At 40.8% G+C, this 19,221-nt stretch overlaps 1 protein-coding gene across 1 annotated transcript in view; it reads right to left on the reverse strand.

Annotated features, from left to right (window-relative positions):
- Positions 1-19,221, reverse strand: part of PARD3 (par-3 family cell polarity regulator) — a 632,416-nt gene that overhangs the window by 323,464 nt on the left and 289,731 nt on the right. The window contains 1 exon segment of the mRNA XM_021064231.1: positions 6,096-6,227. Within this exon segment, the coding sequence (XP_020919890.1) occupies positions 6,096-6,227 (132 nt within the window).

Consider the following 19,221-nt stretch of genomic DNA (forward strand, 5'->3'; position numbering starts at 1 on the left):
TGTTCTTGAACTTGATGCTTTGAGTCCACAGTTCTTTGATAATAAAAGTAGAATACGTGTAGGGCTTATGGAAAAGATGTGTCACAGACAGAGAGGATACTTTCATCATGTTTTAAACCTCAAATAATTTTAAGACAGTGTTATAACTGCAGTCGTCCCATTATCAAAGCACAGCAAAACAATCTACTCTTGGCATAGCCAGGTGGCGTGACACGTCTCTTCAAAGACTGTTTTGGTTTTATTTTTGGTGTTATTGTGCATGTGACAGGTTTCTGCTAGAAAGAAAAGCAATGGCATTTTATAATGAAAACTAAATTTAATTTTAAGACGATTGATGTTTTTCGTTTCTACGCTTGCTGCTGCAAGAGGTGACACAATTATGTTTGCTTCTGTGCAAGTTCTGCAAAACTGCCAACTAGGAAATCCTATCAGCAAATCCCCTTCTTTTTAGTAGAAAACTGTAGAACTGCAGAATTTGGAGGCCGAATACTTCTTACTCCTCCTTATTTTTAACCAGATAATCCAGAATCATTTGATTACTTGGGGTCTCTGTGCTACAGAATAAACAAACAAACCAAGTTCCAATTACTACTTGGCAGCACCAGAACCTAAACTCATGACCATGAAGGCCGGCCAGTTCCCACATCAGGAATTGCTAGAGCTTCGCCATGTCCTAATGGGATGACCCTGCAGTCATTTCACGGACCAGCGTGCAGCTGTTGTAACCAGATTTCTGAAGAAGCTGCCTCCTAATTTTGTCATTAAGAAAGTCTGATCAGCTCATATTCTGGAAAACAACTTATCTATGTCATCTGGATGGTTCTAAGCATCAGTGAAATGAGAATTTTGTTCATTTGTTGGTTGGTTGGTTGGGTTTTTGGCTTTTAAGAGAGTTCCCACTGTGGCTCAGTGGTAACAAACCTGACTGGTATCCATGAGGATGTGGTATAGATCGAAGATGTGGCTCAGATCTGGTGTGGCATAGATGGGCAGCTACAGTTCCGATTCAACCTCTAGCCTGGGAACCTCCTTATGCCGCAGGTGCGGCCCTCAAAAGACCAAAAAACAAAAAAAGGTAAGAAAGAAAGAACAGGCTTTTAAGCACTTTGGACAGAATAAGCATCTTCCTCTGTGCAGGCAGATGGAAGAAAAACCATCTGCAGGGAGAAGTTCGGATGCAAGGCCCACAGTTCGAGCCCTGACCCCCATCATTCATCACACGGGCAGAACTCAGGACCCCGAGGACGAGGACGGACTGACCGACTTACTCATTTTGTTTAAAACTATCCCCATATGAAGTTTGGAGAAGCTTAAAAATGTTTCTTCACAATGCTATTTACTCACATCCAAAATAGGCTCTACTTGTGAAAATTTTACTTCTGCCCTAGATCTTCAAAAATTTGCCCTTGATCAAATTATAATGAAACGTAAAAATGAAACACATTCATGGCAATTTACCTTTTCCATGATTGGTGAATATCCTCAATGTGCGGCAGGGGCACATTAATCATAAGGCATAAATATTTTCAAATGTTCAAAAGTATCGGACCAAGAGACAATACTGGGCTCTTCTTTTTTGAAAATAAGAAGACATAAGCACTCACTCTATAGCATTATTTTATTAGATGTTACCTATTTAACACTCACTCGGCTAGTCTCTTATTATCATCTCTAGGACTCTGCAAATACTAAGCTGATGTAAAAACAGACACATATCTGTATTAGGCACCTTCGTTTCAGAAGGAATAAGAGATCGGAAGCCAGCAATGTTCTGTGTGCACACAAAAGCCAGGAGCAAGAGCATCATGGCTAGAGACAGTGACAAAAGTGCACAAAATAAGAAGGAAAAAGGCAGTTCAGTCGCCTAAAACTCCTGGCCTCAAGGCTCTGAGACACTAACGTGAAGGCTCCGAAGGGGAGGATGCAGCACATGCAGAGTCAAACCTGAATCTCATCATCAGCACACATCTAAAGTCTTTCCCTGAGTCCCCCCCCAACCCCCAACTCAGGCTAATCTGCCAATTAGATGAAGTTTTTGCTCGATGGAAAGAACTTGAAAACATAGACTTTTCTCTAAAGGTCAGCCAGTCATCCCCTGTAACAGAGCATAAGTGGTGGTTGGAAAGTGCCTTCCACCTCCTCGCGATTTCTGCTAATTGCCTTCAGACCAAGACAAAGTAGTGAAAATGGCAGGCTCCCAATTAGCTGGTCCCCATTCTCCCGATCATGGAGTGTAAAGTTCCTGCCTCCTCTCTTGTGGAATTTATGAGTTGCAATAAACTGGTGAGGATATAAGAACAAAGGCAGCTTATGATCTATGCTCTGCCAAAATTAAATTATAGTCCACACGGAGTCTGGGAAATGGTCATTGTGAAAAGGAATTCAGATTTCTCAAAGTCTTGCCAAACATCAAAACTATCAAAAAAAAAAAATTGCTGCGCATTTTGTCTCTTGGGTCTCAGAGTCAAAATTCCAGAAGCAGGAGACCTTCTTCAAGGCAGCACAAAATTTAGTTTTAGTTTTCAAATCCTCTGACTTTCTTCTCTCAGAAGAAGGAAGTCACAAGATTCAAGCGAGAAAAGACGCCTTTGAAAGACACACAGTCCCCTAGCTTCTGAGAGGTCTCTGATATAAAACAATAGCTACAGGCTATTCTGAGCAGGATGAATCAGTCATGAACTCATCCACATTGAGTTTGGCTCCAAGTGCTTCCTGGTTCAAGTTCAGAAACACCACCTACTTTTGGTGGCAGAAGTGTGACTCATCAGCACTTGAACAGAGGGAAAGAAGAGTCAGTGGCCCCTTACATAGGATCAGTCCCACAAAAGAAGAAGCACCTCTGCTTTCAGAGGTGCCTGCTTGCTCAGCACCCACACCCTCCTTGGTCCTTTATATTCCTACTGTTTATTCCCACTGGCAAAGCTGATGTGATCATAATTGCCTTCAAAACATAGAGCTAATGAGAGACAAGCACTCTAGTAGGAAATAGAGCAAAAACAAAACCACTAGAGGCGTATAAAACCTAGAACTCTCTTGACCTCTTCAATGCAGATGGCATATCTGAAAGAAGACATCAGCTCCACCCTGGTGACCCCAAATCATAAAGGCGAGGGTCGTTGTTGTCTTTTTTAACCAAATGAAACATTCTTTTATCTACATGATGCCACTTCTTCACTATATTTTAATGGCAGAAACTAAGGCAAAAAAATAAAGCCACAGAAGAGACACCAGGCTATTAAAGTTGGATGAGTCCTGGGAACAGTTAGTTAAACGAATAAATTCAGAATTAAATGAGGATGGCTGGACTAGAGTTTCAGTGTATCTAGCATAACCTATTTGTCCTCTTCTGCCCAAATAATTGTGCAGAGCCAAAGTTTTAATATGGGCTTTGTTTTGTTTTTGCTGTTCTTGTCCAGTTAAGTAGATTTCAGGCTAGTTAACTACCCTGCTGATGTGAAATCATTAAACTTAATGAATGGATCTTCATTTCTTAAACCTAAGCCAAGGAATAAGATGATTTTAGGCTCAGGAATCAGTTATCAAATGTCATCTGCAATAGGCTACTTAGACTAAGAAAATGCTTATTTAAAAAAAACAAACTTTCTTATCATGGAACAAATATTTCAAATAACTTCAACAGGAGCAAATCAAGGCTTAGTTTTGGGAGGGAAAAGGGTGTTTGTGTGGCTTCTCAATGTATCCCTTTTGCTTAAAAAGAAACCATTTTATACCAAAATTACAAAGAAAAGCTATATTACTTCTCTTAAAAGCAGGTCTACAACCACAACAGTAAGACAAAGCTATATTTTTAGAAATAATTAAATGTATCATATTTTAGAAACTCTGGTCTGCCAATTTTTTTTTCTCCTAATCTTGCAATAAAATGGTCAGATTCAGCATATTTAGCTGAAACGGAGCCCTGACTGTGTTCCGTGATGAGCAATTGTGTTTCAAAGAAGGTAAACCCCAGCTCCAGCCCCAGCCCCAGGAGATCACGCTCAATTAGCCTAAACCAAGGCAGCTACTTTTACTGCCTTTGATTTAGAAATGGGCAGGCAAGCCATGTGATTCTGGACAACAAAACACATGAAGGGAAGGACAGGGGGACTGCTGGTGGGAAAAGCTTACCTGCTTTCAAATGAGCCGCAAAGAAGAGGAGAGCACAACTCCCTTCTGCAAGGATGTGACAGCCAGGACTGGGGCAGGAAAGGGGGCTCCCAGAGAAGCCAAAGACCCAGACCCTCAGGGAAGGTACCAAGCCAAAAATGGAACCCCCGCCTTCCCTTCCCCTGTCATCTTGTTAAAGGGGCAAGGAGTAGTCCCTTATCACACAATCTAGACTTTCTGTATTAGCACCCAGTGTTTTCCCAACAAATAAAGTAAGACACACTGGGTTTTTCTGAGTACCAGGCCTGATCCTATGTCCCCAACAGGTATTAAATCCCTTGAGGAGGCAGGTTCTATACTTATCCCATTCAGTACGTGCATACACAGAGGTGCAGATAAGATGAGCGAGGGCTCAAATCCCACACCCCAAATCCCACCTGATCCCAGGCCCACACTAAACTTAAAAAATTATTTCAAAGTGATAATTTTCTCAAAATAATATAGACTTTAAACTACTTGGTATTAGTGTTTCATTACCACTGGTTTTTACTTGGTTTTAATCACTTGTTTTTCCTAAGTAGAACTTCCACTTTTTTTTTAATTAGTTAAAATTATTTCCACCATGTAATGTTTTATGTTATGTATTATATGATTAAAAAGCATACTATCGCAGGTATCAAAATCAAGCAGTTCTTCTGTATTGTTTCATATTCAAACACCCTGTATACACAAAACTATTTTAGAAGGTTTATACTGTCAAACATAGACTGAGATAAATTCAGGAAAACACTAAGGATTCCTTTCCACTGATATCATTCAACTAAATTGAAAAACGGCTATTCCAGGATCTGGGCAACTGAATTATCAACAATTTTAGAAATCACTGAAACAGATAAACAAAACAATCTCCCACTGAGTACTTACCTAGTCTGTGATCCGTATGAACTTTTTAAAGAAAATAAACGGCGAAAGAACCAAATAAGTGGATTAATATCAAAACTATTAAAACTACAAAGACCAGACCGGGATACCCACTACCGAGAAAACACTGTGACTCATGATAAACAACGAACACTTTTACAAAAACAACACTGAGAGAAAAAAAAAAAATTTTTTTTTTAATTTTATGGCTGCACCTGCAGCCAATGGAAGTTCCCAGGCCAGGGACTGAATCTGAGCCACAGCTGCAACCTACACCACAGCCACAGCAACACCAGATTCTTCAACCCACTGAACGAGACTGGAGATCAAATCCAAGCCTCCAAGGAGACCCAGGCCGCTGCAGTCAGATTTTCAACCCACTGCACCACAGCAGAAACTCCGCAAAAATACTCCATATGTCAAAACTTACCAGATAAATTCTTAATCTTCATACAAACAGTGATGGTGCAAATAGTCTCCTTCCCAAGACAGGAATCATTTACGCATGCTGAGTGGTGAATAATTCTGATGTCGTGAACGGGAGGTGGCTACCCCACAGGCTGAACTAAGCAACTCTGAAAACATACATGCTTACAACAGGTCCTCGAATTTACGAAAGGACATCTCCCCAGACCCGACACAAGACGAGAGCTTATATTTATTTCTCCCATAAGGAAGGTCGGGGGATAAGGGAAAATTTTAATTTGCTTCTTCAGATCCTTTGACTTGACTGCCTCTCAATCAAGAGGGGAGCCCACAGGTGGTCTTGAAAGTCTGCTCATAAGCTGCATTATTCACACCAAATATCTGCGCCTCGGGAGCCCAGCAACACGACAGTGGTGACACTTCAAAACCTACAGCAACTGCTTATGAGAATCTTCAGTCAGGAACCACCACTGAAATACTGTGCATTGACGTTAGCCAGGCTCTGAGACAGAGCCTGGCACACACCCAGAGATGGTCTGAATCATCTACCTGCCAGCACGACTGTGACAGAGAGAAACAGCTGGGGGGATGGGCTAGGAAGTCACACCACCGACGCGTGTAGAAGGATTGGGTTGTGTTACCTGTTCTTGCTTCTCCAGCCACTTGTCCACCATTGGGTGACTGGCACTCAGAGATGAGCGAGCATTGTCTCTCTGAAATTGGTTAGACCAGTTACTAGTGTCCCGTGGGAGGCTTCTGTAGTTTTCATCTTTCTATTTAAAAAGAAACAAAAACGTGTCTTGTAAAAAAACCAGACCTTGTCAAGTGATAATGCACCTGGCCTCTCACAACTAGCAGAAAAATGACTCTACATATTGAAAGTATGTTTCCCGAGTCTACACAAAAGAGCTGACTGAGGACATTTCATCCGGGCTCGACCACAGAAATGCCTGGCATCAGGGAATCTGATGACGGTGGCCACACACGCAGGCGCACGACAGACGGAACACACCGCCCTCCTCTGTCAACTTCCCCAGGCCAAGGGCAGGCACCAGAAAACGGAAAACACGTCGATGCCCAACTTTCATTCAGTCACAGCATTTTCACTGTTCTTCTTCTTTCTTCCCTTAGAATATCAGCGGGAGATACTTTTTATCACTCACCAAAAGTGTTTAAAACAGGGAAGCCAAATGAGTTTGTACTTTATTTAGATGGTCGTGGTATTGTGACTTTGGGCAAGAGACGTAAGACTCTGGGCTAGTCTGTCGCCTTGCTCACAAGCTAGTTGTAAACAATAATTCCAATATTAAGTAGAGGAAAAAAATCAATTTATTCCAATACATGGTGCATAAGAGACACATAACTGTCCACCCCGGCATGCTAAGGGCACGTGACGTCTTCATATAAAAACCTAGTCCACTGATGTGCATTTATTTAATACACCTCAGAGCAACCAAAGTATTCCTTTCAGATAATAATTTATACCAACTTGCTTTCACTTTAGGGCCGAAAAACTTAATTGCAAGCTTCTGGAAAGAAGTGAGAAGGCTCAGATACGGTAGGAAAGTCAAACATTTAATTCAATAACTAAATTTAAACATCTCCTACAAGAACAAATTTAAAATGTTAACCTCAATTCAACCCACTTACATAAGTGCTCCACTTGAAGAGAAGTACCCAAATATTTGGCTTACAAACTTTGTTAAGGGTAGTCTGATTATAAAAATCATCACAGACACGACTGATTCTTATTCTTTGTTAATGACACCACATGAACAGCAAACACACATGTAAAACAAACGAAGTATAATATAAGAGATTTGCATTGTATAGGCCTTAGCCATAGACCAGGATCCTGTTTCTGTTCCATCGGAGAATAAAACTTAAAAGTGAATTGACCATGATGGACCTAAGCCAATATTACTGGACCTAAGAATACTGTTAGGCCACCAGAGAACGCCAAAAAAAATTTTTAATCTATGCATATTTATCAGTATAAACTTTAGCACGAAACTTTGTGAGGCTTTTAAAATCAAACTATAGAAAATAAACTTTAAAAATTCAATCATAGGGAAGTTCTCTGGCAGCCAAGTAGGTAAAGATCCAGTGGCATCACTGCTGTGGCTTGGGTTCAGTCCCTGACCTGGGAACTTCGACATGCCGCAGCCATTAAAAAAAATAAAACGAAACAAACAAACAAACAAAAAATCTCAGTAGTAGAATGAAACATCAGCAGCACATCCTTTTTGCTAGAAAATCTCTGTATGTTTCTGGTTACTGTGGCTCAAGAAAGCTGTGACAGGGCAACAGGGCATAACCACCAGTACAAAGAAAACACTAGGAAGATTAATTGCTGCTCCACGCCTGGGGATGAAGTATTGACCTTGCATACAGGAATGTGGAAATGGTAAAAATACGCAGAGGACATTGACAAAGACTAAAGGAAAGCATGAACCAAATGAATAAACTAAAGTTCACTCACTTTATCTCAAAATCCCAAGAGTCCCTCCTTAAAACATGAGCATGGAAACTTCAGAACAAAGCAAAACTATCTATTTCCATGGAAGTCCACAAACTTACTGACCAGAAATTTAAATAAGTCATGAGAAGCTCTTATTAATGACAGAAACTTAAATGTCCATGAAGAGAGGAAGGAATGGAAGGGTGGCAAAACAGGCCCAGTTTTTATGTCAAGGATCTTGAGGCTCCTACCACTGGCTAGGGCCCTGGTTTTTCTATTCATTTTCCACCATTAGAGGTGATTATTACACCAAGTCTTTACTTCGAAGCATCAAACAGAAAGTATTAAAAACCCTACCTTCTCAGAAGCAACTGTACTTCAGAGAAACTAATAGTGCCCGTGGGGCGGGGGGGAGTCATCTGTTCAGAAAAATGCCAAGTAATGGAAGTAGAAAATTAATAGGATTACAAAAATCACCATTTTCAACTCCTAATGAAAAATTACTAGGATTAGAAAAATCACCATTTTCAACCCCTCATTCAGGCAAAGATCATCTGTGGATGCTAAAGCCCCTGGGGAAAAGTTGGTAAACGAACTGGCTGTATGCAGAGAGACAAAAAGCCACTTACAAAAGGAAAAATACATCTTTAAAACGAAAAGACCAGATGCCACAAAACTCTCTTTCCTCGATGTCTAGAATCCAAAAGACGGCTGGTACTTCCTTTTGATTCCTTTGGAACCTCCTCCCTCATTATCCCTCTTCCCCTAAATGGCCCTCATGGGTTCTTACACGGGACCACTGCTGTCACTGCTGTCTCCCTGAACAAGCTCAAAGGCCTTCGATTTCAAACCTTCCTCCCTGACAAGTCCTACACACAGGCCACCAACACTAACCTGTTCTTCTGACTTCATGATCTAAATTTCCAACAGGATGTCCCAAAGATACCTCAGAATCCACAGATGAAGATGAAACTCGCTTCTTTTATCAATTCCGGGGCCCTACTGAAATACAGTCATCACCCCTTCACCTCCCTCCCCCAACCAATCCCTGCCATTGCTTGGCCCTGTCAACCCAATGTTCGTTGCCAAGATCTTACGCGATGGCCATGATCCTCGCTCAGGATCAACGTGCCTCTCCTCTGCTGCTTCGCCGCAAGCAGAAGCAGCCTTCGAACTGGACACTGGCTCGTTATCCTCCCCAACCACATTCCATGCCACTTCCCACAGGGGATCATTCTAAAATGCCCCTTAGGTCATATCACACCTGGGATGTGTGCTGCTGGACCCAGGGACTTGCAGTGCCCTAGGACTCTGCACCAGCATCAGCATCTCTTTTTTTGTCTTTTTGCCTTTTCTAGGGCCACACCTACTGCATATGGAGGTTCCCAGGCCAGGGGTCTAATCGGAGCTGTAGCCACTGGCCTACACCACAGCCACAGCCACGCCAGATCTGAGCTGCATCTGTGACCTACACCACAGCTCACAGCAACACCAGATCCTTAATCCGCTGAGCAAGGCCAGGGATTGAACCCACAACCTCATGATTCCTAGTCAGATTCGTTAACCACTGAGCCACGACGGCAACGACGCATCAGCATCTTTCTGAGCCTCAACTCCTGGTAACACTTCCTCTGTAAAAACCCTCACCACTCTTCAACATCCAGCTCACAAGTTGCCTTCTCTAAGAAGCATTTCCTGATTCTCAACAGAACTAATCATGTCATGCTTCCTGTTACCTCTATATTCCAACTTTACATCTAATTATAGTTCTAACTTATAATTTAGTTAATTTTTAAAATTGCTATTTCCATGATCACAGTGAAACCTCAGCAGAAAATCACCAGTCACCTTTAAACTCCAGCACTTAGCTCACTGGCCTACACCTACATGGAGGGCTTCTTCTGAATATTTGTGATGATTCCTATTTTTGCACAATTTCAGAATCCCAGAATTTTAAAGGAACATTTCTATCAGTTGTGTTAAAAATGGATAAGGGAATGGTTTAAAAAGGTATCACGGAGTTCCCATCATGGTTCAGCAGTAACAAACCCGACTAGGATCCATGAGGACATGGGCTGATCCCTGGCCTCTCTCACGGGGTTAAGGATCTGCAGTTGCCATGAGCTGTGGTGTAGGTCAGAGATGTGGCCCGGATCTGGTGTTGGCGTTGCTCTGCCTGTGGCGTAGGCCAGCAGCTGCAGCTCCCTAGCCTGGGAACTTCCATATGTCGTGCGTGTGGCCCTAAAAAGATAAAAAGAAAAAAAAAATCATGACTAACAAAAACGCATTTCCACCGAAGTATAATAACTGTACTTTAAAATTTAGACTAAAAGATGTATACCACTTATCTGCCTATTTCAACCTTACGTCACACCCACAGTGTACAGTGTCTATGGGAAATGCAATTCTTTCCAATTGCATCTAAACAGCAGTATGGCATTTCTCCATTTATATCAATTATGACATGTAATTCATGCACCTGGCCGCTACAAAGTAATCATGTTAAGGCAAATAAGGGCTAAAAGTCAAAAGATCTGTCCTTTGGAACTCCATCCAAAAAATTCCACAGTTTTACATTTGTGTAAGCGACTTTCAGTATTGTCTTGGTAGGAAAAACAAAGCTGAGATTACATCTCAAACAATAAAAAATTCTTCCTAATTCAATGTTATTATGGAAAAGTCAATCATAAATTCATACACTAATTTATGATGAATGAAAAGTCCACTTACAGTCACCTTGGTCATTATGAGCTAAGTGACGAATTTCTAAAATATATTACTCATCACACATATCCATTATTTTGTGGACAACACTGTGCCATGCTACGAGCACTTCAGCTATGTTCTTCCTCAAAATCCCATCTGAAGTTTGGATCAGGTGCACACACAGTGTAGTCTTATAAAGCTGTGATTACCATCTATGATGTGAGCACATTTGTAAACCTTATAACACACAATGTATCTTCTACTTCACAATATACAACTTGGATCGTCTCTGCTGACAACTGAAATGGATATGATGCATTCTATTTTCAATTTGAAAACATGTTTTTTCTTCAGTGTAAATGTTTTTAAAACTGTGGGACTTCTCAGTATGTCTATGCAAAACTATCTATATTTTTCATTGACCAAACTGTAATCAACTGCAAAAAAAGGTCAGAATGATTGTTAAATGTATTTGCAAAACCTCTATTTCATAACCTGAAGAAGAAAAAAAATAAACCAACAATATTGGTGCCACTGATATTTTTGCAATAAGGTAGAGCTGTAGCTGTATCTATAATAAATTGGAGAATGGGATTTTAAATCTATTTTATTCCATGATCACATTAATACCTCCATTCTGTATACTGGTAAACTTTGTCTTTATTTATTTTTTTCTTTTTTTGGCTGAACCCACGGCATGCGGAAGTGCCTGCACCAGGAATCGAACCTGAGCCACAGCAGTGACAACACTGGATCCTTAACCCACTAAGCTACCAGGGAACTCCACATATTTTGGTAAACTTCAAAGCAAAACAAAGAAAGAAATAATTTTTTTTTTTAATCTTTTCTAGGGCTGCTTCCCAAGGCATGTGGAGGTTCCCAGGCTAGGGGTCGAATCGGAGCTATAGACACCAGCCTACATCACAGCCACAGCAACGCGGGATCTGAGCTGCATCTGCGACCTACACCACAGCTCACAGCAACGCCGGATAGTTAACCCACTGAGTAAGGGCAGGGATCGAACCCACAACCTCATGGTTCCTAGTCAGATTCATTAACCACTGAGCCACGACAGGAACTCCGAAAGACATCTTTTTCTTTAGACTTATTTTAAAAAACTAGCAGCAAGACCAATATAGAAAACCATAATAATTATTAATTTGCTAGTAATTAAACGTTATTGGAGTAAAGCCACTATTTTATGTCTGAAAGATTATATAAGAAAAATACCATAAGGAATTACTCTCCTATTTTTTTTAATTATAACTTTAATCCTCCACTTATGAGACAGGTGCAAAAAGCCACTCCAGCTTTTGCACTGGGTGGGAAACTCCCCCTCTTGCCAGAAAAAAACAGATGCTCCTGCTGTGATCAGGGATTTTCCTTATCATCTAAATGTACTGCCACATCACCAGGTGTCACAAAGCCACTCAGGCTGAGAAATGCATATTAATTTGCTGCCCCCTGGTAGCAGTACCCTGCTCATGGAGGAAATCTCTTCCAGCATAAGGCAATGGACTGCCCTCTCTTCCCCTGCCTGAGCCAATTACAATTCAATAAAAGAAATCACACAGAACCCACCCAATGCCTTGGGATAGAGGCTTATTCCTGGCATACTAAGCTGCAGTTCCAAGGCTTTATCTCTCAGAAACAGCTATTTAGCTGATGGTCAGATTTCCTGGCAAACCTACACCTATTTGCAGAAATACAGGACTACTTCATGAACATTAGAGAAGTAATGGATATTTCCATGTTATATAGGAAATTCAATGACATTTCCATTTTATTTCAAGGCAAAAATTCCAAACCTCTTTTGAAAAATCATTAGGAATTGTGCCATATTTTGAAATATTAAACACCCAATGCCTATAAGTATAGCTTTTGCAACCCTCTAGGAATCCTATGGTTTCAAATATTCCTAGGTGATTTTAAGATTTGAAATTTATAATATTTTTCAACTGTGCAGTTGGGGCAAAGAGAATTCAATTTTCTGCTTTATCATTTCCCTAAGAAAAGATAGACCAAAAAAAAAAAAAAAAAAAAAAAAAAAAGGAAATTATTTTCAGGATGTCTAACCTGAAATTAGCAATTATGGCTGAGGAGAATTTTTTTTTTTTAAATTGCAGGAAGCTTGTTAAAATCTTTCATAATCATACTGTAGATTAAATGTGACAGACTCATTCCTGCTCTGGGACCAGTTTATCTTGTCTGCCTCCTGATGGCTACACCAGCGATTGACCTTGGAAGCAATGCCAAGGTTAAAGCTTCAAGATAACAACCATAAAATGGTCTGTAAACAAGACTGCTGTGAGTGTATTTTTCTGACCTTCAAACCACCCTCTAGATATAACTCAGAATGGGATGGGGATGCAAAGGAAGAGAGATGGGTGGGGATAAATAAATTGACTCACACAAAACACAGGTTCAATAACCAACTTGAAAATGAAGTCAGAAAGTTCAGCGGTCCCTACCAGTTTAAACCAACTGCATGCTGATTAAGACTTTTTTTTTTTTTTTTTTTAAGGCCATTCTTGTGGCATATGGAAGTTCCTGGGCTAGGAGTTAAATCAGAGCTGCCACTGACTGGCCTACGCCACAGAGGCAGCAGCACTGGATCTGAGCCCCATGGGCGGCCTACGCCTCAGCTTGTGGAAACGCCAGAGCCTTAACCCACTGAGTGAGGCCAGGGATGGAACCTGCATCCTCTTGAAGGCTATGTTGGATTCTTACCCGACTGAACCACAGTGAGAACTCCAAGACATTTTTTTTTAAATAAGGAAACACAGGATTTTATCTCAAACACAGTATTTATCATCACTTATCTTAGGCACATGGCTATTTTCAAGAGCAGTGAACTTAAAAAGCATTGCTTGAACTCCATGGCAACCAACATCCTGCATTCTGCCTAATGTTGTTGATCAGAAGCCAAGCAATCATTTCCACGTGAACTGTAATTTCTGGCCCTCCATGAGCATAAATACCAGTACCTGTATGTACACATCTTACTTTCTTTTCTGATACTTGCTTTCTTCACATTCTTAATCATTAGTAATGAGAGAGGAAGAGGAGACAAAGAAAAGAATGTGTTTCAAAGTTGCTCCTACTTATGAGCAAAACTGTGACAAGACAAAGAAGAAATTTGAACATTTATACATTCTTTCTCAAAACAAAATTTTGTCCAGTAAATATGGTAGACTTCGACCTACATAGCTCACGGCAACACCAAATCCTTAACCCACTGAGCGAGGCCAGGGATCAAACCCGCATCCTCATGGATGGTAGTCGGGTTCGCTAACCACTGAGCCACGACAGGAACTCCCTGTAACTTCTTTTAAATTAAAAAAACTGACAGTCAAAATCCAAAGATTTTGAATGCCAAATATCAAATTCCATAAGTAATAAATATTTTACTTTTAATTCTTTAACTTTCTCTTTAAATTGAGTTTAAGGTTTTTTTTGGTTTTTTTTTTTTTCCATCTTTTGTCTTTTTATAGCCATACCTGCAGCATATGGAGATTCCCAGGCTAGGGGTCTAATCAGAGCTGTAGCCACTGGCCTACACCACAGCCACAGCTACACCAGATCCGAGTCACATCTGTGACCTACACCACAGCTCACAGCAACACCAGATCCTTAATCTACTGAGCGAGGCCAGGAATCGAGCCCGCAACTTCATGGTTCCTAATTGGATTCATTTCCCGTGCACCATGACGGGAACCCCTGAGTTTAAGTTTTGAACAGGAATTAGTTAAAAAAAAAAAAAAAAATTGAAAACATTTTTAAAATTTGAAAATATGAAACAAAATTTCTTATTAACATATGAAGTGAAATATCCTGGCATACAAGTCAAATTTTATTAGTTTTTTTCCCCTTTGAAATGTTAAAGTTCTAAAAACTCAATCTGGTCTTAAAAATCACAAATCATAACTCTTGTCCATCCTTTCTGTTGCAGGCCTAATAGCTTCTAGATCGTAAAATTACATTTAGATCAATGGGACACCCAAAATTATTAATAGGACAGAAAAAAAATCATGTCGGAATTCTCCGGTATAGCAGTACACGTTAAGAATTATGATTAGTTTTGCAAATAAATTCCCTGTCACAAAGCAAATCCTTCAGGTTGATATGTTCACAAAACTGGAAGGTTAACATTATAATTTTTTCTCACATCTTATAACTAGCCTTGTTAACAGTCTTTTTAATGTATGTACGGGTGTGTGTATGTATTTGGCTGCACCCACGGCATGCATTAAGTTCCCAGCCCAGGGACCAAATCAAGCCACTGCAGTGACAAAGCCAGGTCCTTAACACCCAAGTCCACATGGAAACTCCCTTAACAGTCTTGATATCAGGTACGAAAAATAATCCCTGGAACGGGCTATGAACATAAAGAACCCGACATAAAAGCCCTTGGTCAAATCTCTCAGGGAGGTACATCAACGTATAAGGGCCATGATGTCTCCTGAGGCGACCACTAAGGCACAGAGGTCTCTGAAGCCACCAGATGTGCACCTGGAATAGACCAGGAAATCCAAGAAGAAGAAAATGAGTTTCTGCAAAACTCAGCCTCATTCAGGCTCCTTGTTGGAACCAATTTCCCCAGTTCTTCCTAACCCAACGCAGTGGCTCAGAACACCATGAAAAACGTCAGATAATTTTAAAAGCTGGAAGAAAAAGGCTAGAGAGCATGCACCTTAACCTCTGCCTAAAAAAAGCAGCAGAGAATCAGAGAATTTCTGACAAGTGCTCTGTGGAGCCCAGGATGGATGACTAACCAGCTCCCATTTGGCGGGGTTATGCCTCCCCAGCTCGATGCCCAGTTTCTGAGTCATAACCTTGCCAAACTCTCCATCTCCAATCTAAGCAGGAACCATACTTTACCTGGGTAATGATATAACTTCCGATATCCAGCCACTCCTCCACAATGACCTCCCACCCACAACAAAGTACCTCCCGAGTTCTTGTTTGTAAAGCAGGGCAAAGCCATTACATCATCTTGAATCCCAAATTATATTTCCATTAGAGGTGGTTCATTGATACATACTACATTGTCTTAGGAAGAGTCGTGAATAAAATGTTTGCTATAAAATTGTTTTAAGAATTCCTTGGTGGCTCAGCGGGTTAAGGATCCAGCATTGTCATGTCTGTGACTCAGATCACTGCTACAGCGCGGGTTCGATCCCTGACCTGGGAACATCCACGTGATGCAGGTGCAGCCAAAAAAAAATGGTGTTAAATACACCGATCTCTTCCCTAATATAACTGGGACTGTCTCCTTTGTCCTATGAAAACATGCACAAGTGGGTGAGGAGAAAGTAGATGTGGAGGAAAGTGCAACATTTTGTTGAAAATTTACCTCCATCTGGATTCTGAGGAACTAAGGAACAGAGCTAAAAGGGAAGCAGCAGTAACGGCAGCTCCCATTTTATTTCTTTCGCAATATGGCATAAAAACCAACATGGTCACTTCGTTGGCCCACAGCCATCTGCCCCTCCTCCACCCCCCCACTCCCCGCCGCCAGTCAGCAAGATCAGGCAGAGAACATGGGACCATCGCTTCTGACCTTACATCTGCCACCAAGGGCAGCATATGAGAAAAAAATGAGAGATCGATGCTGCCGGTCAGAATCACATTTTGAGGAGCCTGGCTCGTTTTCTAAAATCACAGTCAAGATGAAAAACAAATTTCATCCGCAAAACAAATTTGAATCTGAAACAACTTTAAAACGTTTTAGAAAGTGCCACAGGTTTCTTATGTCGAAGGCACAAAATACCAATGTACATTTTCTTTCAAAAAACAAGTACCTGCAAAGGCTCATATTGCAAAACTACCACTGTAAATAAATATCACATTTTGCATCAGGAGCAATTACGCAAACCAAGAGAAGAAGGGAACAGATGCAAGAGCATGAGGGAGAAAAAGTAAAGCAGAGGAGTCGCCTAATTCCAAAACATCTACCAAAGACACTAGACACTTTGGAATTAGACAACTGGGTGAGTATCTACTGCTCATCCGCCCAGCCCACTGGAATTACAGTTGCAAACAGAAAAATGTAAGAAGGAGCTGCTGACAGTTACGCTGCCACTTTCGTTACAGATGGTGCAAAATTTAGTAATTTCTTCGAATACAGGGAATGCTTTACATTTAAGGTAAAAATATTTAGATAGGTAAATATAAAGGATGCACATTGCCTATTTAGATAATTACAACAATAATATCAATCACAAGAACTCGAGAAAACAAAGACACAAGTTTCTCCCCAAAAGGGGAAAGAAGTGGAGATCAGTTAACAAAATCAGATTATCAACAGTGGTATTAATGAAGCTAACATATAAACTATAAGACCTGGTGAGTCTTTTTAAATCATGCCAGTTTTAATAATACATGCTGATTATTCTAATACTCCTATTTCAATGCTTAAGAGAAAGTTTGAGAGGCGATAAAGCTGATAAGGTTGTTAAAACAGTCAATGAAATGAACTCCGGGCAATGTATAAAGTCTGTAAGTACGCTGGGAAGCAGGGTGCATACTTGTTAAGAGCACAGAATTTGAAACTGGACGATCTAGATTCCTATTACAATGTGATCTTTTAGCAGTTAATTTGACTACTAGATGAATCATTTAAACTCAGGTTCTGCCAGTGCATCACTACATTGGGAATAACAACAACATTCATACTTCTGAGGGCAAGTAAATGAGATGCCACATGCAACACGCCTGGCAAGAAGCAAGTACTCAGAACAACTTGGCTATCTTTGCACAAACACACCAAAACCTCAGAAACAGTAGTTTGGAGAGGGGAAGCCATTTCTACCCTCACGGCGTAAAAAAACGGTGACTGGAGCACATCTCCTCAGAGGCAGCCCAGAACACATGGCACCTACGACACATGCAAATTAGAACCGAGCTGCCCCTGCAGCCAGGAGGCAAACATCAGATACTCCAGTCCCCCACCCAGTGAGGCTCTTCTCTTTAATGACAGGACATGATTCCATGTCCCGAAGTAGGTAGGTTTATAAAAAATAAAAATAAAAATAAAAATGGAGGAGTTCCCACCATGGCTCAGTGGTTAACGAATCTGACTAGGAACCATGAGGTTGTGGGTTCGATCCCTGGCCTTGCTCAGTGGGTTGAGGATCTCGCGTTGCTGTGAGCTGTGGTGTAGGTCGCAGATGTGGCTCGGATCCTTCGTTGCTGTGGCTGTGGTATAGGCCAGCGGCTACAGCTCTGATTAGACCCCTAGCCTGGGAACCTCCATATGCCACAGAAGCAGCCCTAGAAAAGACAAAAAGACAGGAAAAAAAAAAAAAAAACCAACTTAAAAAGATGAAATGAGGCCAAAATATTTTTCAGTGTCTAAAGCGTATGTGAATGTTTGTTCAATATAATTTAAGCAGTGCCGGGTCCTCATCTCCTCCCCCAGGTCAAGAAAAACAGGTGTAACAAGGTCCTACAGTAGAGCACAGGCACTAGATTCAATATCCTGAGATCAATCATTGTGGAAAAGAATATTTTTAAAAGGATACATGCACATGTATAACTGAATCACTCTGCCGTGTAGCAGAAATTAATACAACACTGTAAATCAATCATACTTCAATTTAAAAAAAAAAAAAAGAAGGAAGAAAAGAAACGCAGGTGTGACATCGTCATTTTCTTCTGTACGATACATAACCCTGAGGAAGCTCAACAAGGATTCTGACACGGCTTTGGATTTGCATTCCTGGAGCAGTTTGTGAACTCTAAAAATATCACATCCAGACTTAAGCATTTTTTCTCAATAGCACCTTAGGATTTTATAACCATGAACACAAATTATAATATTTAAAGAATGTGAAGCAGATTATATTCCTAAATGTGGCACAGAAATAGATGGGTCTAGGTTATTAACACCTCAGACTAGGTGAGCTTGGCACTTGAGGTGAACCTACTGTAGAAATGTGTGTAGAACTGAGCAGAAGCATCACTTACTGAAAGCACAAAAACGCAGTGCTTTCAAATCGAGATCTTTTAATATGCAAACTAGAAAGGTGAAATTTATAGTTGTGGAGGCTTTTAACAGGAAGTACAAGTGCTGCAGCAGGATAGTCTAAGATCTAGGTCTCAGCTGGATTTCCCTCGAAGCTTATACCCCAGAAAATTAAACACAGCCATAGGGCTCTCCCAGGGGAAACGTGGTTTTAAAGAATTTCTTAGCCTTGTACATTAGAAAGAATAAACAAGCAGCAGCAGAGACTAAGAAGCCAAAGGTTTGAGAAGGGGACAAGGAGGCAAAAAATAAGTAAAGTAAAAATATCGTTTTACAAAGGAACAAATGGACCAATGACTGAATGAATGAACCGGGAAGCCACTATTTTAGAGTCCCAGGGAGGAGGATTCAAACATTATTGCTATGGTAATGGTCTGCCTATCAACGGCACAAGTTTTCTCACTCTCAATAAAACAGGTAGTAGACATTTTCTGGAGTTTTCTTGTGTCTGATTAGCATTGGTGACCTGAATACTGGGAATCTGGTGTCTTGACCCTATGTATTCAAATGCCCTTTAAACTGAGATTTGGGGAAAGAGGGAATGCACGAGGGAACAATGAAGAGAAACGCT

Source organism: Sus scrofa, chromosome 10 (genome assembly GCF_000003025.6).
Source record: "Sus scrofa isolate TJ Tabasco breed Duroc chromosome 10, Sscrofa11.1, whole genome shotgun sequence".
NCBI classification, from domain to species: domain Eukaryota; kingdom Metazoa; phylum Chordata; class Mammalia; order Artiodactyla; family Suidae; genus Sus; species Sus scrofa.